This window comes from Narcine bancroftii, chromosome 1 (genome assembly GCF_036971445.1).
Source record: "Narcine bancroftii isolate sNarBan1 chromosome 1, sNarBan1.hap1, whole genome shotgun sequence".
NCBI lineage: Eukaryota > Metazoa > Chordata > Chondrichthyes > Torpediniformes > Narcinidae > Narcine > Narcine bancroftii.
Window position 1 is genome coordinate 448,823,220 of NC_091469.1, and position 27,869 is coordinate 448,851,088.

Here is a 27,869-nt window from a genome sequence, read left to right on the forward strand (position 1 = left end):
CCTTAGAATTTAGAAAGTTAATTTACTATTTAATTGAGGTTTTAAACATTTTCACAATTGAAATACACTGTAAATATTTGTTCACCTCAGCTAAGCATTGTGGTGTCCACATGTATTTTTGAAACTTAGCTCCATTGCAGTCAATGGAACTATGTATTTTCAGGTATTGGAGCTTGATATTGGGAAACTTAGATTACAATAGGAAGTGATAAGTAAGAGAGAAAGCTAAAGAAATTGTTGTAAAGCCTTGAGTGTCAATGTAAAGCTGTTTTTAAAAGCCCCTAAACAGCACCATTTTCCAATGAGGTTCCAGGAGAACATAGCATCATAGAGACTGACAGCAGAGAAACAAGGTCATCAGCGCAACTTGTCCATGTCAAACAAACATAATTAGGTTTCTTTGTGTAGTACTATCTTATTTTAAGAGTGCCTTATTATTTCATTTTTTCATATTTGTGCTGTCACCAGCCTTTAAGCATCAATCCACAGTTTTTAATCTTTATTTTTAATTTAATGATACAGCATGGCCCATGAAACCCGTGCAGTCCAATTAATCTACCAACCCTATATGTTTTGGAGGGTGGCACTGGAGCACCTGGAGGAAACCCATGTAAGTCACAGGGAGAACATACAAACTCCTTACAAACAGCTCTAGATTTAAACCCAGGTTGCAGGCACTATATAACCATCACGCTAACCATGCCACCATAGCTGTATTCTTTTGTTGCATTTATGGGTATGGAGAAAGGTGTTTGTACTGACTGAATAGTCCTGAAGCAGGAAGGGGACAGATGGTTCCAGACTGGCAAGTGAAGAATAATATCTACAGCAATCAGATAGACCCTAAGAGGGCCTCTGGAGGAACAGTACCTATAATTAGCTTCCTTAAGATGAATCTGAAAGGAGTAATATTATAATGAGTTTGTACCTGTAACATGTCTGCCCTCCTAGCTCCTGAAGGAAATATTGATGGAAAAGTAGATAAAACCTCATGTCTTTGAAAACAAACTTTTGGTATCCTCCCCAATACAGCAATGAGCAGCAAAGTGTGAGATCAGTGTCAACTTTGAATGATCTTAAGAGTAGAACACTGTGAATGACCATGACTATTAAATGAGTGCTATACATTGATATTCAGCAAGCTATTTAGGAATTTTGAGATTAAGAAAAAGATGGTGCTGTCTCTTAAAGGATCTGATGGGATATATCCCACATGGTTGGAAAGGCAAGTGATGAGTTTTCTGCGACTTGAAGATTCACCAGCAATCTCACCAGCAACAGGCAAGGTACCAGAGAGAAGCCAATGCTGTACCTTCATTCAAGAATGGTAATAGGGATAATTCATGAAATCTTAGGCCATTAAGCCTCACAACAGTGGTAGAGGAACTATTAGAGATTCCAACAGTGGTAGGCAAACTATTAGAGAGGATACATCAGGATCCGATTTACACCCATTTGGAAAGGCATGATCAAAATAGGGATAACCAGCATGGCTTTGTTTTGAGATTTTTGAGGGGTTGACAAAGGTTGCTTATGAGGGTAGGGCAATAGACGTGGTCTATGTGGACTTTAGTATGGTATTTGACAGTGGCATTGTGGTAGGCTGATCTAGAAATTACAGAATTGATAGTTTGGATTTGGAATTAATTAGCAATAGAAGAGAATGTAGCAGTGGAAAAGTGTTACTCTGGCTGGAGTTCTGTGACCAGTAGTGTTCTGCAGGGATAAGTGTTGGGGCCCTGCTGTTTGTAAAATATATAAATGAGCTAGATGAAAAAGTAGGTGGGTGGATTAGTAAATTTACAGATGACATTAAGATTGGAACTGTAGACAGTGTGGAGGACTATCAAAGAATATAGCAGGATCTACAGTAGATCAAAGAACATAAAACAATACAGCATAGGAACAGGCCCTTAGGACCACATGCCTGTTCCAAACATATTGCCAAAAACAAAAGAAAACTCTGCTGCTGAATGCAGAGTTAAGGTAAATCAACTGTGATTATTAATTGGAATGCACTGCCTGAGAGGGATTTAAAAAGGTCTGGATGAACACTTGAATTGCTTAGGTATGGAAGGTTATGAACCAAATGCTGGACCATAACATATGCACTAATGAATGCCACAGCTGCCGACCCTAGCCCTAATCTTGGCTGCCTACCCAATAGAGCTTCCAATGGCCTCTCATTGGAACACTGACCCTGGCCGTGGACTCCATGGAGTTCCCGACTACACAACTGCCCACTCCTACCCGGGCCCTGACCCCCTACTTATCCAAGCTCCTGATGCTCGACTGCTGACTCCAGCACTGGACATGCAGAAGAAGATGTTGGAGCCTCCCTCGCTGACTCACACCACGTGTCTCCCGACACAGACTGTTACCAGAGTCCTGATCTTGCTACTGGATCCCACTCACTTATCCCCCTCACTACTCCCTATCCTCCTACACCCCTCCCTACTCCACCCATCTCCCCCTCTCTGCCCCCCCCCTTCTCCTCTACCCTCCAACCCTCAGACCTCATCTCTTCTCCCCTCTTTCTCTTTCAATGGACCTCTCATTCATACAGTTATGCTGCTCTTGAACTACTTATAAATGAACAGTTTCTCTGTAACACTCTACTCTGTACTTTTGGGTTTTTTTTTTCAATACCTGTTGTACTCAAGGATAGCTTAACTTTCCTGGATAGCATGCAAAACAAAGTTTATAATTTTTCCTTGTGATATGTCGCAGACCAACAGCAATGAAAAATCACCAATGCGGGGTTATTGTTTTTTTTTTAAAACACTATATTTATTAATAACTACTAATAATATAACACATTTGTCCAATAAAACCCAACTATGCATGAATGTGTGTGTGTGTGTATGTGTGTGTGTGTGTGTGTGTGAGAGAGAGAGTGTGAGAAATACCCACCATTATAGCTTAGGCACAATTCTGGAAAGTCATTCCAAAGTCAGAATTAGAAATCCATTGTTGAAACGCAGACTTTTAACTGATGCATAGAGGTAATTACATAGGAGATGGGAGAGACTGGGTGACCAGACTGCAGAAAATTCATGAATCCTTGTCGAGTTACTTCAAGAGAACTATCCTTTCATGTGAATGATTGTCACAATTCCCCCCTTTTTTTTGCATAGGGGAAACAAAATGCGTGACTTTCACAATGCTTCCAAAACAAAGATATAGATCAATCAAAATGACCATTACTTTGGTCACGATCCGATGCAGCAATTCTCCTTTACCTGACAGAGTCATTCCTGCTCCGTGTTTGATGAGATGGCCACTAGTCAATAATGAATGCTGTTTCCTTCAGTGTTGCACACACATGACTTTCTCACCACCTGTGTCCCTGGAAAAAAGGAACAAATGTTCTTTCTCCTCTCCAAAATAATGAATTTAGGTACAGCTTGTACTAGCTATTGCCACCACAGTTGTGAATGTTTGCAGCCTGTGCTAGCTCTTAAAGTGATACTCACACTAAATAAAATGGGAGCTCATAATATCCCCCAACAAAGAAATTTTGATCTGTAAGGGCAAAATTTTAACTGCAACCTACAATGTTTGAAATAATCCATTCTCTATTGTTACATGATATAATACATGCTGTGAAACATTGCATACGTAACATTTTGAAAGGTAATCAGCAATTACATTATCCTTGCCTCTAATATGAGTTATCATTAAATCATATTCCTGCAGAATTAGACTCCAATTTAACAATTGTCTATTTTTGTTTTTCATTTTACTCAAGAACACTAAGGGATTATGGTCAGTATACACCACAAATGGTCCCTAAACTGTGCAGATATAAACATCAAAATGCTGCAATGGCAGTACAAGTGACAATAATTCTTTCTCTAGGTAGAATAATTCTTTTGATGTTCACTGAATTTCTTGGATAAGTCAGCCACTGGATGGTCAATATTACCATAACCATTATTTTGTAATAACACCGCTCCCACAGCTTCATCGCTAGCATCGGCTGCTAAAGAAAATGGCTTCTCAAAATCAGGTGACTTAAGCACAGGCTGGTGACATAAAATGGCTTTCAGTTTATCAAAGGCTTCCTGACAAAGTTCTGTCCAAACAAACTTTTCACCCTTCTTCAGAAGGATAGTCAAAGGAAAGGCAATATCAGCAAAATTTTACAGAACTTTTGATAATACCCTACCATTCCAAAATCCTCCTAACAGCTTTCTTACCCTTGGGAATTGGAAGCTCAGAAATCATCTGAATTTTTGCCTCAACAAGCATCAACTTGCCAGGACCAACAATATAACTAAGTTAAGTCTCAGTAGCATGGCCAAATTTACCTTTAGCTAAATTAACAGTAAAGTTTGCTTTTAGAAGTTTGTCAAATTTCTCTTAACACAGAGAGATATGTGGTTCCTAGGTGTCACTCCCTGTAACCAAATCATCGATATAAGCATCAGTATGCTCTAAACCTTGAATCACAGAATTAATCTTTCTTTGGAATGTCCATGGAGCATTTTTCATTCCAAATGGTAAAACATTGTATTCCTATAACCCCGACGGGGTCACAAATGCAGAAATTTCCTTACCCCTGCCAAGGGAGCACGCTAGTAACCTTTTAATAAGTCCATCTTTATAAGAAACATAGCCTATCTAACCTTGTCCATACAATCATCCACCCTAGGGATAGGAGAAGCATCGATCTTTGTTACCACATTAACTTTTCTATAATCAGTGCAAAATCTAACTGTCCTATCTGGTTTAGGCACCAGGACACAAAGTGAATTCCAATCTGAGGTAGAACATCTAATAATATCATTCTTCAATCTCTTATCTACCAGTTTGCACTTTTCAACATTGATTTGAATTGGATGTTGCTTGATAGGTTTTGTCTCTCCCACATCAACATCATGACAAGCTATTGGGATTTTCTTAGAGACATCTGGAAACATGTTCCTAAAGTTTAAAAGAAGCTGTTTCATTTGCTCCTTTTCCTGGGGCTGAAAATGAGCCAACTTAGCATCCACATTCTGCAAAACAATTGAATTAGACAGGCGAGCTGGGATAATATTTTGTTTGAAGTGACCCTCACAAGAGTCATCTTGTACTGACTCATGATCCCTAGACTCCATATTTATATCAACAACTAATACCGCTGGTGAAGGCTGTTCGTTGCTAAAAAGCCAAGTTCTCAAAATAAGGTTTTAACATGTTGGCATGGCAACTCTGTATTTTACATCTCCAATCAGGTGTTCTAACTATGTAGCTGACTTCATTCACTTTTGACTCTATCTCATACGGGCCTGAAAATTTTACCCTAAGCGTATTAGAATTTGTTGAGGAAACACTTCATCCGCGGTTTACAAGTTCTTACCCTAGCCGTTTTATCATATTAGACTTTCATTTTGCTTTGAGCCATTTTCAAATTCTCTTAAGCTAATTTACATACTTTTTGTAAACAATCTTCAAACTTGGAAACATAATCTAACAAATTTAACTGCACATCTTTGTAAACTCATCTTTCCTTGAAATAATAGCGAACTGGGACTTTCTTAACTTCATCATCAGAGAGACCCTTATCTCTCACTTCAGTAAGATTGGGATCTCTGTTCTGCCCTGTTATAAACTCTTTTTGGGATAACAACATATCTTTACACTTGGGTTTAATACTAGAACTCTGGTCAAATAAAAATTCTTTGGCAGGTCATTACAACCTGAGTGCTGCTTTGTACTATCACAGATTTCAATCCCCATGAAATCAGTCTGCACAAAACCATCTGCACTGGCAAGCTTTTTAGCCATAGCCATGAGTCACTGCGCAGGCTGAATATATATCAGAATCTGTCAGTATCTCATCAATGATTGGTTTAGCTGTCAACTGCATTGCAATGACAACTTTACCCTCTGCAAGATCATTTCCTCATAACAACAAAACCCACTGGTAAACTTGATCAGATCCCTATTGTAACAGGTCCATCAACTAATGCTGATTTCAACTCTATCCTCTGCAGAGATATCAAGTCCGATCACCTTGAATCAAATTTTACCCATGGCAGTCTCATCGCCAAACTACAAAATACTGTCCAAGATGAGTGACTGGCAGCCGCAGTATCTCGAAGGATTTTCACTGGCACTTGTGGTTGGTGACCAGTAGGGAGATTAGGTTAGTTCTTCCATTTGATGAGGCTGAGTTTGATAAATATCTCCAGCATTTCGAGCTTGATTAAAGGAAAAGCTCAACAAACTTACTCTTCCCTTACAACTAAACAAGCTGCTGTTTATGGGACTGTGAAAACAGCCATGCTTAAAGCTTATGGATTAATTCTAGAAGCTTATTGGAAAAAATTCAGGAATTTGAGGAAATCAGTGAACCTGTCTTATATGGTTCTTACGAATGACAAAGCTGTGTGCTTTGCACTTCAAAAAATATAAATGATAATTATAACAGATAGACAGAGCTGGTATTAGTTGAGGAAATTAAAAGGTGCATTCCTAATGACATAAAAGCACATTTAGATTAAATTAGGAGTGGAAGCTTGTCAGAAATCTGCTAAATCAGCAGATGAGTATGCTTTTACCCACAAGGTTAAATTTGTACCAGGTAGAACCTTCTAAAAGTATAATATGGACTATCCAAATAAGTTAGAAAATAAATGGGGAAGTAGTGCTAGAGGTAAAGATGAAGGGAAGCAAGTAAAGGAAAAACCTTCGGGTCCCCTTTGCCACTATTTTACAAAACCTGGTCACGTGATAACAAATTCTTCTGTGCTGAGGAGAAAAAGAAGGCAGCGCCAGATGGATGTATTCAAAGAGATGAAAAACATAGATGGGAGAGACTGAATGGCTGGATTGCCGAAAACTCACAAATCCTTGTCAAATTTCTTCCAGAGAAATATCCTTTTGTATGAATGGTTGGCACAATTCCCCTTTTTCTTGCATGGGGATATGAAATTCATGGCTTCCATGATGCTTCCAAAACCCAGGTAAAGGTCAATCGAAATGACCATTACTTTGGTCACGATCTGATGCAGCAATTCTCCTTTTCCTGACAGGGAGAATCAGATGAATTGTCCATTATCACACACAGAGTCATTGGCTGCTGGTCATAATGAACGCTGTTTCCTTCAATGTTGCACACCGGACTCTCTCACCACCTGTGTCCCTGGAAAAAGCAACAAATGTTCTTTCTCATCTCCAAAGTAACAAATTTTGGTACAGCCTGTATTAGCTGTTGCCACCCAGTCTCTCCACAGCTGTGAATGATTGCAGTCTTAAAGTGATACTCTTAATAAATGAAATGGGAGCTCGTAATACTTGGTACATATGACAATAAGCAATTCCGTATGGTTAAATTCCATCTGCCATTTTTTGCCCATTTTTTCCAGCTGGTCCAGATCCCTCTGCAAGCTTTGTAAACCTTTTTTGTTGTCCACAACACCTCAAATCTTAGTGTCATCTGCAAACTTGTTGATCCAATTTATTGCATTATCATCTAGATCATTGATATTGATGACAAACAACAATGATCATTAGTTACACGCCTCCAGTCTGAGAGGCAATTATCCACCACTACTCTCTGGCGTCTCCCATCCAGCCATTGTCGAATCCAGTTCACTACTTCACCATGAATTTATCTTTTCTGAACATTCATAATTAACCTCCCTTGTGGATCTTTGTCAAAGGCCTTAATAAAGTCCCTGTATCCACAGCCTTTCCTTCATCAACTTTCCTTAGAAAAACTCTATAAGGTTGGTTAAACATGACCTATCACTCACAAAGGCATGACTATCCCTAATTAGTCCATGGCTAACCAGATAATTGTTTATCCAATCTCTTAGAACACCTTCCAGTAATTCACCTACTACTGACATTGGGCTCACCAACTTATAATTTCCAGGGTTGCTTTTGGAACCTTTTTTAAATAACAGAACAATGTGAGCTACCCTACAATCCTCTGGCTCCACACCCATAGCTAAGGATATTTTAAATATTTCTGCCAGAGCCCCTGCAATTTCTGCACTAGCCTCCCTCAAGGTCCAAGGAAATATCTTGTCAGGCCCTGGGGATTTATCCACCCTTCTTTGATTTAAGACAGGAAGCACTTCCTCTTCTTTAATCTGTCGAGGTTCTATGACCTCACTGCTTGTTTTCCTTACTTCTCACGACTCTGTGGCCTTTTTCTGAGTGAATACTTATGAAAAAAAACACAATTTAAGACCTCTCTCATCACTTTTGGTTCCATACAAAGCTGACCACTCTAACCTTCAAAGGGACAAATTTTGTTCCTTACTATCCTTTTGTTCTTAATATACCTGTAGAAATGCTTAGATTTTCCTTCACATCTCCTTTTAGTCTTCCTGATTTCTTTCTTGAGGGTTTTCTTACATTTTTTATATTCTTCAAGTACCTCATTTGCTCCACAAATTGTCAATGTTTCACGCCAAAACCCTTTGAGACAATTCTTTTTCTCCCACATATGCTGCTCGATCCACTGATTTCCTCCAGCAGATTGTGTTTTGACTCAATTATTTCCTACTCTTAGTTTTCTATTGTTAAGCATCATATAGGAATATTGGAAGTAGGAACAGGAGTAGGCCAAAAATGGCCCATCGAGCCATATGATCATGGCTGATCTAATTTATGACCTAACTCCACCTACCTGCCTTCTCCCCATATCCACTAATTCCTCTATCATGTAAAAATTTATCTAACCAAATTTTAAATATGTTTAATGAGGCAGCCTCAACCACTTCCCTGGTTAGAGAATTCCAAACATTCACTACTCTCTGGGAAAAACTATTTTTCCTCATCTCTGTCCTAAGTCTACTCCCCCGAATCTTGAGACTGTGTCCTCACGTTTTAGTTTCCCCGGCCAGCTCAAAAAACCTTCCTACATCTATCCTATCCATACCCTTCATAATCCTATTAGTTTCTATAAGATCTCCTCTCATTCCTCTGAACTCGAGCGAATACAATCCTAGATGATTTAATCTTTCATCATAAGTCAACCCCTTCATCCCAGGGATCAACCTAGTAAACCTCCTCTGGACCGTCTCCAAAGCCAGTATATCCTTCCTCAAATATGGAGACCAGAACTGGACACAGTACTCCAGGTGCGGACTCACCAGTACCTTATAGAGTTGCAACATTACCTCCCTACTCCTGAATTCAATTCCTCTAGCGATGAAGGCCAACATTCCATTTGCCTTCTTAATAACCTGCTGCACCTGCAACCTAACTTTTTGCGATTCATACACAAGCACTCCCAAGTCCCTCTGCACAACAGCATGCTGTAGTTTTTCACCCTTGAAATAATATTCAGCTCTTTCATTTTTCTTGCCAAAGTGGATAACCTCACACTTACTAACATTGTACTCCATCTGCCAGACCTTTGCCCACTCATCCAGCTTAACTATATTCCTCTGCAGACTCTTCACATCCTCATTACAATTTGCTCTTCCACTCAATTTGGTGTCATCCGCAAACTTGGCTACACCACATTTTGTCCCCTCCTCCAAGTCATCAATGTAAATGATGAACAGTTGTGGGCCTAACACTGACCCCTGCGGTACCCCACCTACCACTCTCTGCCAACCTGAAAAACTCCCATTTATCCCGACTCTCTGCCTCCTGTCAGACAACCAATTTTCAATCCAGGCCAATATATTTACCCGGACTCCACTTTCCTGTAACTTACTGGTAAGTCTCTTGTGCGGCACCTTATCAAACGCTTTCTGAAAATGCAAATATACAACATCAACCTATTCCCCTCTATCCATCGCACCTATTATATCCTCAAAGAATTCTAACAAGTTTGTCAAACAAGATTTTCCCTTTCTAAAACCATGTTGCGTCTGCCTGATTGAACCCTTACATTCCAAAAGTTTCACTATTTCATCTTTAATGACGGCTTCAAGCATTTTTCCAACCACAGGCGTCAAGCTAATTGGCCAATAATTTCCAGTCTTCTCCCTACATCCCTTCTTAAAATGTTGTGTGACATTTGCTGTCTTCCAGTCTGCCAGGACCTGCCCGGACCTGCCCAGAATCCAAGGAATTTTGGTATATGACCACCAATGCATCAACTATAACTTCTGCCATTTCCTTCAGAACCCTTGGATGCATATCATTAGGACCAGGTGATTTGTCTGGCTTTAGTCCCATTAGTTTCTCCATCACTACTTCCTTTGTAACAACTATTTTATCAAGGCCCTCCCCAACATTCGCATCCTTAACTCCGCACTTGGGCATATTGGAAATGTCTTCCACTGTGAAGACTGACACAAAATATTTGTTTAATGCCTCGGCCATTTCCTCATTTTTTGCTACCAGTTTTCCTTTCTCATCCTCCAAGGGTCCTATGTTAACTCTGGCCACCCTCTTCCATTTTATATATTTATAAAATTTTTTGATTTCTGCTTTTATATTTTGTGCCAATTTACTTTCATAATCCTTTTTCCCATTTCTTATTACCCACTTTGTAACCCCTTGTTGTCTCTTAAAGTTTTCCCAATCTTCCAGTTTCCCACTGCCCTTTGTAGCTTTGTAGACCTGCGCCTTCAATTTTATACTCTCCTTTATTTCCTTTGTTAACCACGGTTGATTTTTCCCTCTCTTGCTGCCCTTTTTCTTGACCGGAATATATTTTTGTTGAGCATTACAAAATATTTCTTTGAAAATCTTCCACTGTTTCTCAACTGTTTCATCAATTAGTCTGTGCTCCCAGTCCACTCTGCCTAATTCGTCCCTCATCCTATGGTAGTCACCCCTGTTTAAGCATAATATATTAGTTTTAGATCTATTTCCCCTTCCATCTGAATGAGAAATTCAATCATACTATGATCGCTATTTCCCAGATGGTCTCTGACTATTACATCATTTACTCTACCTATCTCATTGCACAACACTAGATCCAGGAGAACATTTTCTCTTGTGGGTTCCTTAACATGCTGCTCAAGAAAGCTATCGCGGATGCATTCTATGAAGTCCTCTTCTAGACTCCCACGTCCAACTTGATTTTCCCAATCTATGTGGAAGTTAAAGACCCCATGACGACTGCCGTATCATTATTACATGCCTCACTTATCTCTCTATTTATTTCCTGTGCCACTAAACTATTGTTATATGGTGGACGATAGATAACACCCACCAATAATTTTTCCCTTTGTTATTCTTTATCTCTACCCAAATGGACTCAACATTATGCTCTTTAGATCTTATATCATTCCTCACTACTGCCTGGAGCTCATCTTTGATTAAGAGTTCAACTCCACCTCCCTTACCATCCTGTCTATCTCTTTGCACCACCTGATACCCTTGAAAGTTTAATTCCCATTTAGGGTCACCTTGAAGCCATGTTTCCGTGATGGCTACCAAATCATAGGCATGGGTACCGATTTGCGCCTCAAGTTCACTAACCTTATTTCTAATACTGCGGGCATTCCGATAAAGTGCCCTTATGCTCTTTGTCCTTTTAATATCTAGTGACTTCTGTAATCTTTTCTTTTGATTTTTCTGCCCACTATTTTTCTTTGTAATTTTCTTAAGACTATCATTGATCCGAAAACTCACTGCACCATCTGATTTTTTACTTTCTCCTCTCAACATTACATTTCTTATTTTACTTTTCCTGGCCATAACTTTATCTTCTCTACCCTTTTTCCTATCACTCTGGTTCCCATACCCCTGCCAAATTAGTTTAAACCTTGCCCCACTGCTGTACCAAACATACTTGCCAAAATGTTGACACCTTTTGGATTTAGGTGCAACCCGTCCCTCTTGTAAAGATCATGCCTTCCCCAAAAGAGATCCCAATGATCCAAGAAGCCAAATCCTTGCCTTGTACACCAGCACCTCAGCCACACGTTCATTTTCCTTATCCTTACATTCTTTTCATCACTTGCATTTGGAACAGGTAGTAATCCCGAGATCACCACCCTAGCGTTCCTGTCTTTCAGCTTTCGTCCCAGCTCACTGTAATCCCTTTTCATTACCTCCTCCCTTTTCTTGTCAATGTCGTTTGTACCCACATGTACCAAGACATCAGGCTGCTCTCCCTCCCCTCTCAGAATATTTTGGACCCTATTTGTGATATCTCGTACCCTTGCACCAGGGAGGCAGCACACTATGCGGGTATACTTATCTGGCTCACAGAACCTCCTGTCCGTACCCCTGACAATGGAGTCCCCAATAACTACTGCATTTCTCCTTTTCTTTTGCACCACTCTGCCAGGCTCATTGCCATTGACCTGGTGCCCATGGCCATCTTCTGTCCGGTCATCACCCTCAACAGAATCCAACACAACATAACTGTTGCTGAGTGGGATAGTCACTGGTGTGCTCTCCGTTTTTCTCGCTTTATTCTTTCCCTCCTTGACGGTTTCCCACTTACCTGACACGGGTTCTGGAGTATTTATCGCCCTGAAAGTTGATTCTTACTTGTACATGATTCAAAGTGCTCCAATCTTTTTCATGAACCCTCTATGTGGGAAGGAGAGGTAAGGTAAAAGTTCCATTATAGTCACATAATGCCTCATTTAGAATGTGACAGATGTTTGTAGGTGATAGGTGGAACCAAATAAGGGGCAGATGGAAATATATGGAGGATGGAGAGGATATGTTGAAACAGATGCTGGGAGACATCAGCTAGAAACAAGTAAGAAAATAAATATATGGCAGATGGAGCCATATGGAAGAGACAATATAAAAGGGTAGAGACAGAAACTGATAGGTGGAACCAGATCAGGATGATGGATATATGGACCAGATGGGGAAGGGGGGTAAGGAAAGTGAGCCAAGGGAGAAGAAGCCTTCCATAAGAAGGTAATCAGTTTTGGTGACAAGGGGTTTGATGATGAAGCGATAGAAAAGTTGAACAAAGGGAGAGAGACTCTGTGCGGAATTAGTGGAATGGGAGAAGAACACAAGGGGAGTGGGTGACTTGAAATTAGAAATTGGAAAATTTTATATATATATATATATATATATATATATTTTTTTTTTTAAATCCTATTCTTTTCTGTTTCCACCTGTCTCAACATTCCACCTCCCACTTCCATACCTGGCTCAATGTGCCCATTGGCCATCAGGATTTCCCCCCCCCCACCTAATCTTAATTGGTTCTAGTTACCACCCACCAGCCTTTGTCTCATGTCTCACTTTTTTTCCGTATACTGGCCACCTACTCCCTGTGCTCTCAGATCTGATGCAGAGTATAGACCAGAAACATAATCATCAGTTTGCCTACACTCATGCTGTTTAACCTGCTGTTTTTAAAATCCAGTTTTCGGTAGTTCTTTTTGCTCTGCATTCTAGTATCTTCAGTCTCTCATGTCTCAGTTTTCATGTCTCTGATTTCATCATCAGATAGACTCAATAATGAATGATGTGCTTGAGAGATATGAAACTACATCTTTGAATGTGCATGGAACAGTCATTGCTCACACTTTCAAGTTCAAGCTAAATTATATTTTCACTGTAAGACCACATTAATGATAACAGGTTGAATTTAAGATCTAAAAGGAGACCAACTTGGTTCTTGAGTTTGGAGTGGTTGTGGTTTAAATGACAGAGGAAGTACTGAAAATTAGACTGATATTTAGCAAAATGATGATGGGATCAGGAGCTAACATAAATTCAGTGGTGATAAAGCAACTGGAAGGCATGTGGGGTTGGGTGGCAGATATTTGGGGATTGAAAGAGGCAAAAAAATTAGCAAAAGCAGAAATAACATTAAAAATAGATTTACTGTTAAAAAGGTGGCCATCAGGAAGGAGCAGGCAGTAAACAAATAGATGGATAATTGTGAATTGTAGCATCAGCATGAAAGATTGAACTGGCGGGGCTTGGACATACAAAGGATCAAGGCAGACGTGTCTTGAATGAGCTCTCTGTGAAGAGTGATAAAAAGACAATGTAGAAGTTTAAATTTAAGTATTTTTCTGCTACGGATATACAAAATGACTAGCAAAAACCAAGACTGCAAAAAACAAAATCTGAAGAGCCACCCAGTCCACCGGGATCGTTGAGTGAAAGCCTGAAAGCTAGTGGCACAAGAACTGCCTTGTGTTGTGACCAGCTGAACCCGGCAATGCTGGGGGTCAGCACAAGTTTAAGTAAAATCTGGAGAAGATGGAGATCTTATGTACATGTTTTACAAGTGTGGAAAATGCAATAAAGAACATGTCAGAGAAGATGGATGAACTCTCAGAGGCAAATGATGACAATAAATTGAATGGACCAAATGGAAGTTGACCTGGTTACAACACAAGAAAAACTGAAAGCTTCAGAAGACGATATGAAAAAATGAGACTTCCACAAGCAAATGTTGCTGGATAAGATCGACCACTTGGAAAACTTTAGCAGATGCATCATTGTTTGAATTATTGAATTGAAGGAGGGAACTGAAGGGAATGATCCAGTGAGCTTCTTTGAAAGTACAAAACCAGGTCTGCAGATGGGAGTCAGGCTTTGTAATATCAGAAAGATGTTGGTATGATTGGTGTTTGGATAATATGACATCAATTAAAAATGCAAGATATGGATTGGTTCAGTATAACTTCCTACACTAATTATATCTCATGTCACAGAAGCTACATAAGTCAAAATCTGAAATATTGGAGATGTGTTTTAAATATGGGATTGAAACAGGAATGTTTTTACATGCTATGTGGTCGTGCATGAAGGTGAGGCATTTTTGGCAAGATATTGCTGAAACATTAACAAGGGCAGCCTTCATGTACAACCTTGAGCTTTATCCTTTTGGTAATAAATGAACTAAATTCCAAATTTATTTTTTCAAATTTGTTTTAGCAGTAGCTAAGAAGTATATTGCAACTACTTCAAAGTCTGACTCTCCCTTAATCATAGCATGTTGGACTGCAGAGATGAATAGTTGTATACCTATGGAGAAAATTACATATAATCTAAAAAACAAGTATGACTTGTCAAGTTATGGCAGTCATATTTGGACCATTTAGGGACCCATTTATAATAATGATATTAACAGATGCTGTTACAATATAAGCAGATGTGACTTACCAATAGATATTTTCTAGATTTTTTATGGATAGTATAAGTGTGAGTTCTGATGGTGTGTGGTTTTATATTTTGTAGGTATGGAGGAGGATTTTTTTGTTTTTTGTATGAAAAATGTTAATATATCATGATACTGAAGAGTTTACTATGTATATTTATTAAAAAAATGAAAAATAAAATATTTTTAAAAGGGATAGAACTGGCTCTGTTTTGACATGTAACCAACCGGAGGATATCACAATCTGCATCTTTGCTAAAACCTGTGTACATGCAGAATTGAAAAAATAAAACCACTTCAATTTTCCAACCCATTCTGATCTATCTATATGTAGCTTCCAGCACTGTCACAAGGCCCAATGCAAGTATGAGCAAAAACATCTCGTCTTCTGTCAGAGTTCATTGAATCTTTCTGGGCTTCATATTAAATTAACCAACTTCAGGTAACCTGCTTTATCTGTCTGTATAAGAACTAATCATTTCTGCTGTAGCGTTCCACTGCAGGAGTATTGAGATATCTATTTTTTTAAATCTTTTTCTATTTTTCCTTTGGTTTCAGCCTTTAAATCACTGGCATCCAAAACTGAACTAGATTACGCACATTATTACTAGACTGCAGGTTTATTTATGATTTTGGCAGATGTTTCTTGTGTTAAGGGTTAATTGTTTTAAGACATGGCCTCTTTTTGATTGGACATTAAACTTGAACATTCTCCATCCCCTCAAATGGACATAAAAGGCCCCCTGCAACTTCTTGAATAACAACTTAAAAGTTACTCCATTATCCAGGCCAATATACATTATTTGATCAAAAGTGCCAAAAAAACAGATTAACGGGTCACTTAGCTGTTTTCAGATCTTAGTATTTGCAGACTGGCTATTGCATTTGCCTTTAAAAATGACTACAGTTCAAAAGCAATTTATTGGCAGCATGTACTATGGAATGTCCTGTAATCAATATGCTACCACTTTAGTTTTTACATGCCAGTAGCAATGGAATTTGGAGGACAATTCTGAAATATGCTTTTGATACTGGTGACAAGGATTTAGATAATGCTGAATCTTGGCACTACCATCACACAGAGCCTAATAATTTGCATTTTGTAATTACTGAATAAATGAGAAAATCTAACAAATTGATGTGGTACATTCACTTTATCCAAAGCACTTTATTTGCCAGTGTATTACAGAAACTTACGTTTCATTTCACTCATGCAAAATGTCACTCATCTAGCATCACCAATAACATTTGATGCACATCTGTTATTTATTAACGGCGAAAGAATTATGTGATGCTTGTTAACTGAACCTATGCAAATTAAAATAGTCTCTTTAGAATCTTAGTGGGATTTTTTTTTAGTTTTCGCATAAGTCTCACAAATAAGGGATAATCACTTTGGGGAGATAATTGTGGAAACAAATTTAAAACCCTATCCCATCATGAATTGTCACCTTCAACATGAAAGAGAAAAAGATCCAATGAAAAATAAAGTTGGCATAATTTCTTAAAATAACTTCTACTGGAATACTGTTCAAGTCTGAAAAGTTTGAAGCCGAGATATTGTCGGCCCAGTAATTTCTGCTTCAGTGTCTATTTAGTTTTATTATTACTATATGCAGTTTTCTACATCACCTCAATAGCAGCCCTTACTCAGTATTTAATGGACAATAAGTTACTTAATTTGTTTTATTCATATATAACATCTTAGGTTGATTTCAGTTATTTCAATATTAGAGCTTAATGATAGATTTTTGCTACTTTTCAATTGGACATCTTATTCCACTGGTAGGAGTTTGAAAACTCACTTGTATCATGTACTCAAATGTGCAGATTTTAGACCAGAATTAATTTAAATATTTCATTGTGGTTTGTTACTCAACTGCCTATACCAAGTGTATGCTTCGTTTTTCCATACCAAAGTCTCAATATCCCTTGTCAGCCAGGATTCCATAATTTTGCCAATATTGCCCTTCACTCAAATAGGAACTTGCTGGCACTGAACTCTTCCTGTCTCCCTTTTCCAATAAGTTTAAATTTTGACATACAGCATAGTAACATGCGATTTTGGTCCACAAGTCCATGCTGCTCAATTTACACCCAATTAATTGGAGCCCCTGGGGAAACCCATGAAGACACGGGGAGAATGTACAAACTCCTTACAGACAATATAGGATTCAAACCCCAGTCCCGATCGCTGGCAAAAGCCCCTCATGAACAATTATATATGAAGTTAAAACTCATTGAACTGATGGTAAAACTGGTCTAGAGATTCAAATCAGTGGTAAGAAATAGATAGTGAAGATTAGGAGCATATCTTCAAATTGTCAGGATGTTACTGCTGGATCTGTTTTTGAGCCATAATTTATTCTATAGCAGAATATGCTGTCTTAGCGCATCTTAATTCCTGTATCACAAGTTAAATTATCTAACGCAATCTCTCTCCTTGGCAACTCTCTGATACAGAACAAAAATGTTCACAAATTTGATGTTATACTTGGCCCTAACTTGAGTGTCAGACAACATATTTGTGCCATTATTTAGGCTGCCAATTTTAGTCTCCTGACATCACTCGTTTCCACCCCTGCTTTAACTGTTGTTACTTCTAGTTGGTGATTTTAATGCACTCCTGGTCTGCATCACTTTTCAATATCCACAGAAAATGGGAAGATGACTTCTGGGGCACCTCTATCTCTTATAAAATTTTGGAATTTTGATCATCAAATCCTTGGGATTTATTAGTTTTCAAGCTCACCAATTTCTCTTGTACTCTTTATTCTGGGTGCCTTTATTTCCTCATTATCATTAGATCCTTGCTTCTCTATTATATCGGGCAGATTTTGTGTTTCTTCTACAGAGGGGTGTAAAGTAATTCGCCTGCCATGTCTTTTTTTGCCCTTTGTAAATTCTCCTTTCTCTATGCGCAAGGGTACTAATTTGTCTTAAATAATCCTTTTATATAACTATTTAGGTCATTTTTACTTATTTGTCAGTCTATAATCATATTCTGTTTCACCTTTCTTGATATTCTTCTGCTGAGTTAAAATAAATGCTCCTGAGGCCTACTGCCATTCCCTTTTCTTTAATTTTAATACTATTTATAGTTCCTTGTCACAAATGAATCAAGTTTCCTTCTTGGTTCCTGTGCCATAAAGCCATTTTTCCATGCAACTGAGTGCATTATTTCCTTGAAAGCTAACCATTACCTGTCCATTATTATGCTTTTCAATGTATTTTCTCAGTCAACCACAGTCTCTTTCCCTTCATAAATTTTTTGTTTTGATTTAAGACCCCAGTTTTGCACTAAACTGCATCACATTAAAAAAATGCATTATTGAGGCAAATTTGTGAGATATATTTTATTGGATAACAATTGATGTTTTCAACATTTACTCTGATATTGAACAAAAATAATAAAATTATTAGGACATCAGTTGTTCCCTACCTCATTATTTTTCTACCATTAGTGCAGTGCAGTATGCAGAATTTTGTATATTCTGAAAAGACTCATGTGAAACTGTACTATATCGATGTCGTGGCCAATACTTCTTAACCCTAAAGGTAATTAATCCAAGTATCTTAGGTTATATATTATTTTTCATTATATTAAGAAAATCATTTGTTTATGTGTCAGGAGGATATGAGTACTTTTATTCCTTCAAGGATGAAGTAATTTCCCACAAAGCTGTCAAACATTGTTTTCCATAAATAAACTTTATTCACAATAAAACAATAGAACACAAAATATTACAGCACAGTACAGGCTCTTTGGTCCTGTAACAATATTAATATTTGGGGAGAATTTATAAGATTTAGAGTAGGTCACATACATACACACATTTTAAAACAGATCTTATTTGAAAGACTGAAGAATTCACATTGCAAGATCTCAGGAGAATGTCCAGGTTTCCAGAGTTTTGTGGAGAGCCAGTGAGATGGCATCTCCTGTAGACTTGTTGCTGCAGTAGGCAAATTGGAATGGATCAATGTTGCTGCTCAGAAAGGAAATGATATGCTTCAACACCAGCCTCTCAAAATACTTCATCACCGTGGATGTTAATGCCACAGTATCATTAGTCTATAAGGTCTACAGGATTATGAGAGCCAGCACATTTTTCCCAGGGCAAGAGTAGCAAACACCAGAGGACATCTGCACCAATTCACTTGCAATAGTAGGTCTTAAATTGCATTTAGATCAGGTCCAGTGATAACAACAATCTCAAAGTTTCATGATATTTTTTAATGTTGATGTTTTAAAATTTTTAATTTCTTGAATTTAATTTTCCCAGCTGCTATGGTGGGATTCAAATTCATGTTTTTAGATGAACTCTTGGAACCAAAATTAATCCAGTAATATAACTATTATATAAAAACTACATATGCAATATACAATCCTATTTGAATTGATGAAGAAATATATTCTCGGAAGTGTTTTCTATTATTTAGAACTTCTTATTTAACTTTTATTAGAACTTTGTGCTGCAAAAGAAAACCATTGCTCCTCATAAGATTCAAAAAACAGAAATACCTGTGAATGATGAAGTTGATCAGAATGAAAAGTTTATTGATTATCTGGACAAGAATAAACTTGAGAGAAAAAAACTTCCAAAATCTAAAATAAGGGATGTAAAGAAAGAAGAACATACCCTGAAGAGTCTTGAGTCATCTCATCACCAGCTGTAAGTAGCCAATAGTGAAATGTTGCAAACTTGTCAACCTGCAGCTTGATGTAAAAGTTGCATGAAATATAGTTATTTTTATGATGAAAGAAGTTTTACAAATGTGGGAATTTTCATCTCCAAAAAGTGAGCCAATATTTGTTTTATTAGTTAATTTTCACGTACTCTCACTGACTCATTACGTTACTCTTCCTGTTGTACCTCTGCACCCTATGATCATTGGATTTAAGGAAGGTTGTAAAGGACCTTAAGAAGATGCCGAAGAGACTAGGGTAAAGAACCTAAGAGCAATGATATTGATGAGAAACTTGATGAAAATATGAAATATTGGAAGATTTAGATAAGGAAAGCAAAAAAAAACAAGTCACTTTCCCGTTAATGGATAATAATAAAGGGGCTTGGCAATGTAGATAATGGTATAGGCATTTTTTTTACATTTAAAGTGATAGTTGTCAAGGGATTGCTTCCTATAACGGTCATGGCGGAAGAGGTGAACAATGATTTCAAAAGAAAGTTTGATAAATATTTGAGGGAAATCAACATGAATCAAAGGGATGAGCCTTAATAGGTTATGTAATTGAGTCTTGAGATGTTGACTGACCACTTCTAGCCATCGATGTTGTCTAACCTGCTTATGTCCTCCAGCAATTTTTTTGTCTTATTAAGATTTCAGCATCCGCAGATTTCATGTTTCTATTATTTTGGTTTATAGAGAGTAGACATGAACTTGATAGAGCAATAATAATAATCAATGTTTAATTGCTAGCCACATGACCATAAATATCAATAGATGTAATAGTTAAAATGTATTTTATGCTTGCAAGCAAATTCTGTTTGTGGCTTTGATGATGTTGTTTACATATTCTTTGAGTATCTCCTAGGAATATCTTCAAGCCAAGTTTTTATGGCTAGTTAGAGAGATTATATATGTTAGTTTAGTTCCTTTGTTCTACAAAATGGTTGGGAATTAGAATGTTCTGACAATTTTTATTGGCCGTCTAACAAAGTTTTAGCACCATCCAACAACTTAATGGCTTATAACAATGTATACCAACTGATAATAACATTAACAATGTTTAAAAAACTTTGGAAACTCAACTCAACTTTATTATGGATTTGTTTGAACAAGTCATAGACACCAACAACATTCTGATATTCTCCAAGTGACTATAAAAGAAAATAGTCACTACAATTTTAGATAATAAAAGAAACAGAATTTAAGACAATAGAAAGTTGGAAATTGGATTTGTAATTTGGACTGGGTTGATTGGGCTCTCTTTAGAGCATTTTGAACTCAAGGAAGCACAATCATCAACAGCATCGCCAAGGCCATTGAAGAAATGGTAAGCCTTACTATAGGATTCTTCTGTATTTATTTCAAGTTAGAACACAGTTTGGAGAATCTGCAGCTTGTACTTTGAGGACCTTTTTGTTTTGCAGATATTGTTATGCAAGGTTGATTCTGAGTGTGTCGGTTGGCTGAATCGGTAATATAGCAGCTGTCGTTGAGTTGCTGTTTTCTTTTGTTTTTTTTTATTTCAATTATTTCAATTGTGTCACTTAGATACAAATGGAGCCAGAGCTGTTTTCTTTGCGAGACTGAACAAGGTAATAGAAAAGCAGGTTATAGCTGCTGTGAATACAAACCCCACAGAAGTACTGCAAAAAAACAATCAATGTAAACTAAGATCAGCCACAAGATGGTGGTAAGGCAGATGGGCAATCCAGAGTGGAGACAAAATCAGATATTAAGATGACATCTGACATAGAGGACGATATATGACCAGGTAATAGTGTGTCAAACACTGATAGCAGAAGAAGCATGAGGAGTTCTTGAGCAAGCTCCAGTGTTTCAAGTACTACATCAAAGTAAAAGTCTCTTGAAGCAGAACAAAATGGCTTAAGGATTAATATGCCTTACAAGAACTAGAGGAAGAGCCGGAGCAGCTATGAAAAGAGTTGAAATAGGAGCAGCTACAAAGAGATGAGGAGCAGCTACAAAGAGAAGAGGAGCAGCCACAAAGAAAAGAGGAGCAGCTACAAAGAGAAGAGGAGCAGCCACAAAGAGAAGAGGAGCAGCCACAAAGAGAAGAGGAGCAGCTACAAAGAGAAGAGGAGCAGCTACAAGGAGAAGAGGAGCAGCTACAAGGAGAAGAGGAGCAGCTACAAAGAGAAGAGGAGCAGCTACAAAGAGAAGAGGAGCAGCTACAAAGAGAAGAGGAGCAGCTACAAAGAGAAGAGGAGCAGCTACAAAGAGAAGAGGAGCAGCTACAAAGAGAAGAGGAGCAGCTACAAAGAGAAGGGGAGCAGCTACAAAGAGAAGAGGAGCAGCTACAAAGAGAAGAGGAGCAGCTAAGGAGGCAAAAGGAGCCACTGGAACTAAGAAAAAAAAAGCTGTTAAATGAGTCCAAATCGATGGTACTAGAAGGCTCAGAGGTATCTGGTGCTCGAAGTAAATTATATAAAGCATGTAACATTTTGGAGTCATGTGTTGAGGAAGGAAAACAGAAAAAGAATATATTTAATGCCAGCCAATGTTACAGTTATGAGACATGTATGATCCCGAACAAGCCAGGTTAAGGCAGGGTGCTGCCAAAGCTCAAACCCTAATAACGACCCCAGATGTGAGCCAAATGCCATCTTATGAATCAGAAATCCAGGCATGAGAAGGCAAGATGAAATGGCTGCATTATTAATACAATTACAGTCTCCCTCTTCTTTGCCCAAGAGAAAGATTACAGTTTTTGATGGTGACCCACTTCAATTCCAAGCATTTGTGAAAAACTTTCAACACAGTATTGAAATTAAGAGCCAAAACTCAGAGGATTGTCTATATTACTTGGAACAATTCACAAGTGGACAACCACGAGAACTTGTAAAGAGTTGCCATCATATGGCCCTGAATGAAGGATTTCAAAAGGATAAATTTTACTTATGAAGCATTTTAGCAACAAGCATAAAATTGATACAGCTTATGTTCAGAAGGCTCTTTCATGATCATCAATAAAATTTGATGACATGAATGCTTTGCAAGCTTACGCCCTCTTTCTAAGAGGATGTTGCAATGCCATGACGGAGACTGGCCATCTACGAGAGCTTGACATATCTACTGTTGCATCATAGACCAGCAGCAACAGAAATTCACCAAGACAATGGTACCTTAAAACAATAATTTCTGTTAATAACTATTAATAATACATCATCTTACTTAAATCTAAACCTAACCCTAACTCTAAGCAAATGTATATGTGTGTTGTTCAATACCAGAAAAGATGCTATAAAATGGCTACTTTTAAGCATTTGGTGGAGTTCATTGAAGGGCAAGTGTATGGAAATATCAAAGGTACTCAAACAGTAAGAAAAGGAATTGAGAGGTCCAAATCAACCAAAAAAATTTTTAAGTACATTTGCCACCTCCCTAGCAGTGGCGGAGAAAGAAATTAAGGAAAAGTAATGTTTGCCTGAAATGATGAGCATTCTTTGGAAAAGTGGGCACATTTGGAAAAGGCGGCGCATAGTGAGAAAACTTGCTTTTTTTAAAAAAAGGAAAATGGAGTATTTTTTGGCTGTTTGTGTAAAGGGCACATCAGCATAAACTGCAGAGTGACTCAGCAGCGACATATGCAGACAAAAGCATCCCAAAATGCTACATATCTACCAGGAAAAGAAGAATACGGAAAAGGAACAAATAGCAAGAAAAGAAGCAGATGAAGACTACTGTCGTAACATGGTAGAATACAGAATGGCAGGAGATCTATTTGGAGCGACTTCATCACCAAGTTGTGAGAATTTTGCCCTTAGGAAGTGTGCTGAGGACAATATGGATCAATTTAATTCTCAAACTATAACCACCACGAGGAATAACTTCTTTGTGGATGACTGTCTCACTTCTACAGTAAAAGAAGCAATAGCTCTTTATTATGAGTTGAGAGCAATCTGTTTGAAAGGAGGCTTTCTACTTACCAAATGGATAAGTAATAATCACCAGGTATTGGCTGCCATACCTGAAAGAGAGAGGGAAAATAAATGAAGAATTTAGACGTAGATCATGACAAACATCTGTGGGGAGGGTGTTAGGTCTACAATGGTGACATCTTTCATTTAACATCTGTGTAGAGGGTGTTAGGTCTACAATGGTGACATTTTTAAGTTTAACACATTTTGGAAGTACCGACCTCTCACAAGAAAGGGGATTCTATCAACAGTCAGTTTGATATATAATTCTGTAAGAATATTGGCACCAGTTAACCTGACTGCCAAAAAGATCCTTCAAGCTTTGTGTAGGAAAAAAAAAAATTGGTTGGGATGATGAGATACCAGAATCCATTGTACAAGAATGGACATTTTGAACTGTAACTTCTGCTCAATTGCATCATTTTAATGATGCATGTGAAGATGGTTATGGAACTTTTAGTTACCCATTATTGTATAATATCAAGGATTAGGTACATTGTGGATCTCCAGTGGGAAAGGCCAGGATGGCTCCATTGAAACCAGTCACTATCCTATGAATGAAGTTGATGGCTGCTACCATGGTGAGCAGAATGGACTCAGTGTTGAAAACTAACAAATTACATATTTTGGACTGATAGCAGGTCTCTGCTCAAATACATCAACAATAAAACCTCAAGGTTTCAAACTTTTGTGGCTAACAATCACTGAAATTGATAAAGTTTCATGTTCAATACAGCGGAGATATGTTAATGGAGTTAATAATCCTGCTGATCTGGCTTCCTGAGATTTGAGAGTCAAGTCTTTTATGAAGAATGAAATGTGGGTGTCCAGGCCTTGATTTCTTCGACAGCCTCAAAAGGTGTGGCCTCAAAATTTTGATCAATTGAAATAAATTTTACCAGAGGACCCTGAATTTAGGAGCAAGACTGAAAATGCTGTTCAGATAATATAGTTACCAACTTAATCCATTACTTCTCATCCTGGATTCATTTGAAAAAGGCAACAGCATGGATGCTAAGATTTAAAAGATGGTTCCTGAACAAACAAGCTTAATTTCAATCAGATGGCATCCATGGAAAAGATCTCCCTCGAAAAGAGACAGGTGATCTTGAGACTCCAAAAAAGGAGGTCTCACAGTTGAAGAATTGATTAATGTTGAGATAGAGATCATCTGCTTTATCCAGAGGAAAAGATTTGCAGATTAAATTTTAAATCTGAAATAGGTAATGAATATTCGTAAGACTAAGCCTTTGTTGCCACCAGGGCAGTTTCAGAAGGAAGATATATATGCACACCACAGGTGGAAACAGGTGCAATTTACATCGGATTTGTTCTGGAAAAGATGGGTGAAAGAATATCTTCTATTGTAATAGAAGTGACAGAAATGGTCTAAAATCAGGCGCAATTTATTGACTGGGGATGTCGTGATCATTATGGACCATTCAGTGCCTCAAAATTCCATAAAACTGGCTTTCTGAACAGACCAATTACCAAAATTTGTCTTTTACAAGAGACACAAAGCTTTGATAATTGACTTTCATTTTCTTTTGAAATTTAACTGATATATACTACTATATACTATATTTGTTTTTTTTCTGATGATAATTATTATTTTTCAAACATAATAATTAGGGGCCAGTATTATAAGGGTTAAAATGTATTTCACGCTTGCAAACAAATTCTCTTTGTGGCTCTCATGATGTTGTTTACATATTCTTTGAGTCTTTCCTAGCAACATCTTCGAGCCAAGGTCTTACGGCTTGCTGAAGGGATTACATATGTTAGTTTAGTTCTTTTGTTCTACAAAATAGTAAGGAATTAGAATGTTCTGATGATTTTTATTGTCCATCTAACAAAGTTCTAGCACATATTTAATGGCTTGTAACAATGTATAGCAACTGATAATAATGTTAACAATGTTTAATAAATTTTGGAAAACTCAACTTAACTTTAGTATGGATTTGTTTGAATGAGACATGGATATCAACACCATTCTGATACCCTCCAAGAAACTTGCATCTTATTTAGAAACCAGTTGTTTGTGTATCCATAATCTTCCTGAGGTTTGAAGATGACTTGCTTGTTCAGTTGTTTATTTTGTTTATTTGTTTGTTCCATTTTTTATCTGTTTGCAACATTTGGAATGCAAATATTCTCTATTAGGCCCCCATATCAGCTAAATTCTTCTTGTTGGATTGATACCTATTTAGATTTTATGAATGCTATGCCAATAAATTCCCAAAATTATCAAAAAATCACAAGAATTTGTGTGAACAAAGGATAATTTAATTCTCTTTTTACATAGTTCAAGGATCTTAACCATTATTTGGTGATTTATAGACAATATTTTTTCTGCAGTCCTCAAGGTAATTTTCCTTTCTTTTGAAGCTTAAAAGATGACAGAACTCAAATGAAAGATCGAATTCCCAGCAAAATTAATCAAGACAAAGAAAATAATGAGACAATTACAACCATAAGATACAAATGTAAAGCATCTAAAGAAAGTAAATCTTCATTCAAGAGAATGTGAGTTTCTATTTTTAAGTGATGTACCTTCTTTGCTATTTCCCCTGTTGGGGTAAGATTGTCAAGATTCTACACAATCGTTGGGAGAAATGGGATTAGAGATTAAGTCTAAATTTAGAAATACAGCACTTCCAGTTCACTAACCTGCCCAAAAACATCAAAGTAACCAATTAACTACTAATTTCTTACGCCAATGTGACATGGGATGAAACGAGCATCTGGAAGAAGCATGGTCATAGGGAGAATATATGGATTCCTTGCAGACAGCAATGGATTCAAACCCAGGTTTTTGATGCTGTAATGATGTTGTGCAAACTGGTATGGTATTCATTCTGAGTGAAGTGTGGAGATCTTTCAATTAATTTGTAACTTCATCCTGCTGCCATTAGGTATTTATAGTTGGTTGCAAAGTCCTCTGAACATTTTCATTAGGTGTAATTACCCCTCCATAAATCTTCGTCCGTGAAGCCAAGCCAAAGAATTGAAATATGTTTTTTATATTGCCTGCTTCCATTTAAATTATCTTTAATAATTAATGAACTGCATTGCTAAATCTGTTCTATTGAATCTCCATTGAAATCAATTAGATCTTGTGGCTCTTCTAATCTTGTCTTGGATCCAATTGGTGATTTATCAGTGGGTATTCATGGGGAACTATAGAATACTACGTCACAAAAACAGGCACTTCAACCCATCTAGTCTGTGTTGAACTATCTTTTTGCCTAGTCCCATTGACCTGCACCCAGACCACAGCCTTCCATACTGATCCCATTCATGAACCTATCCAAATTTTCCTTAAATATCAAAATCAGCCCTCATTCATCACCTCACCTGGCAGCTTGTTCCACACTCTAACCACTCTCTGCATGAAGAAGTTCTCCTGAATGTATCCCCTAAATATCTCACCTACTCACCTATCGTCCTTAATTCTTGTTCTCTAGTTCATGTGTCATCTAACCTCAGTGAAAAAAGCCTGCTTACCTTTACTCTCTGTGTACCCTTAATAATTTTATGTACTTCTATCAAATCTCCTCTCATTTTAATGTGTTTAATGGTGGGACATTCTGAAAGATTTAACCCTCCGTATCCACCAGAAATCATCTGGAATTTTCATATTTTACAGTATTTTTGTGGAACTCTAGGACTTGACTTAATTTCAATATTCTCTTCCCCCAACCTTCGGGCAGAAGATACCTGAGCTTGGAGATACAAAACTCCAGATTTAAGGACAGTTTGTTTTCTGCTGTTTTGAAACTCTTAAATGGTCCATGTAATGCTTTAACTGTACTTTTTTCCATACTCTTCAAGTAGTTTAAAAAAAAATTCAACATGGATCGAAGCCAATTCCGACCATTGAGGCCTGTGCCACCCAATTAACTTATAACCCATTCTCTTTTAAAAAATGGAAGGAAACAGGAGCACCCATGGAAAACCTATGCAAATCACATATTCCTGACAGACAAAATGTACAAATTCCTGACAGACAGTGATGGGTTCAAACCTGAGTCTCCGCTGTTGCAATAGTGTCACGCTAACCACCCACTTGGATAATAGAACATTAGAGAACAGTAGAGTCCCTTCAACCTTGTAAACCTTCCTTCTCTCACACCCATAACCCTCTATTTTTTTGCATCTATGTGCCTTTCTAAAAGTTTTTAAAATGTCCTTTTTGTATCAGTCTCCAGCATCACTATAGCAATCCCTTC

General features: G+C 37.6%; 1 protein-coding gene and 1 long non-coding RNA gene across 5 annotated transcripts in view; one reads left to right on the forward strand and one right to left on the reverse strand.

Annotated features, from left to right (window-relative positions):
• The window catches only part of LOC138751771 (uncharacterized), a 692,174-nt gene that overhangs the window by 327,912 nt on the left and 336,393 nt on the right, over positions 1 to 27,869 (reverse strand). The window lies entirely within an intron of this gene.
• The window catches only part of odad2 (outer dynein arm docking complex subunit 2), a 355,511-nt gene that overhangs the window by 66,079 nt on the left and 261,563 nt on the right, over positions 1 to 27,869 (forward strand). For all 4 annotated transcript variants that reach the window (XM_069914511.1, XM_069914512.1, XM_069914514.1 and 1 more), the window contains 2 exons: positions 19,475 to 19,683; positions 26,026 to 26,163. In XM_069914511.1, coding sequence (XP_069770612.1) covers positions 19,475 to 19,683; positions 26,026 to 26,163 — 347 coding nt within the window. The remainder of the gene's footprint in view (positions 1 to 19,474; positions 19,684 to 26,025; positions 26,164 to 27,869) is intronic.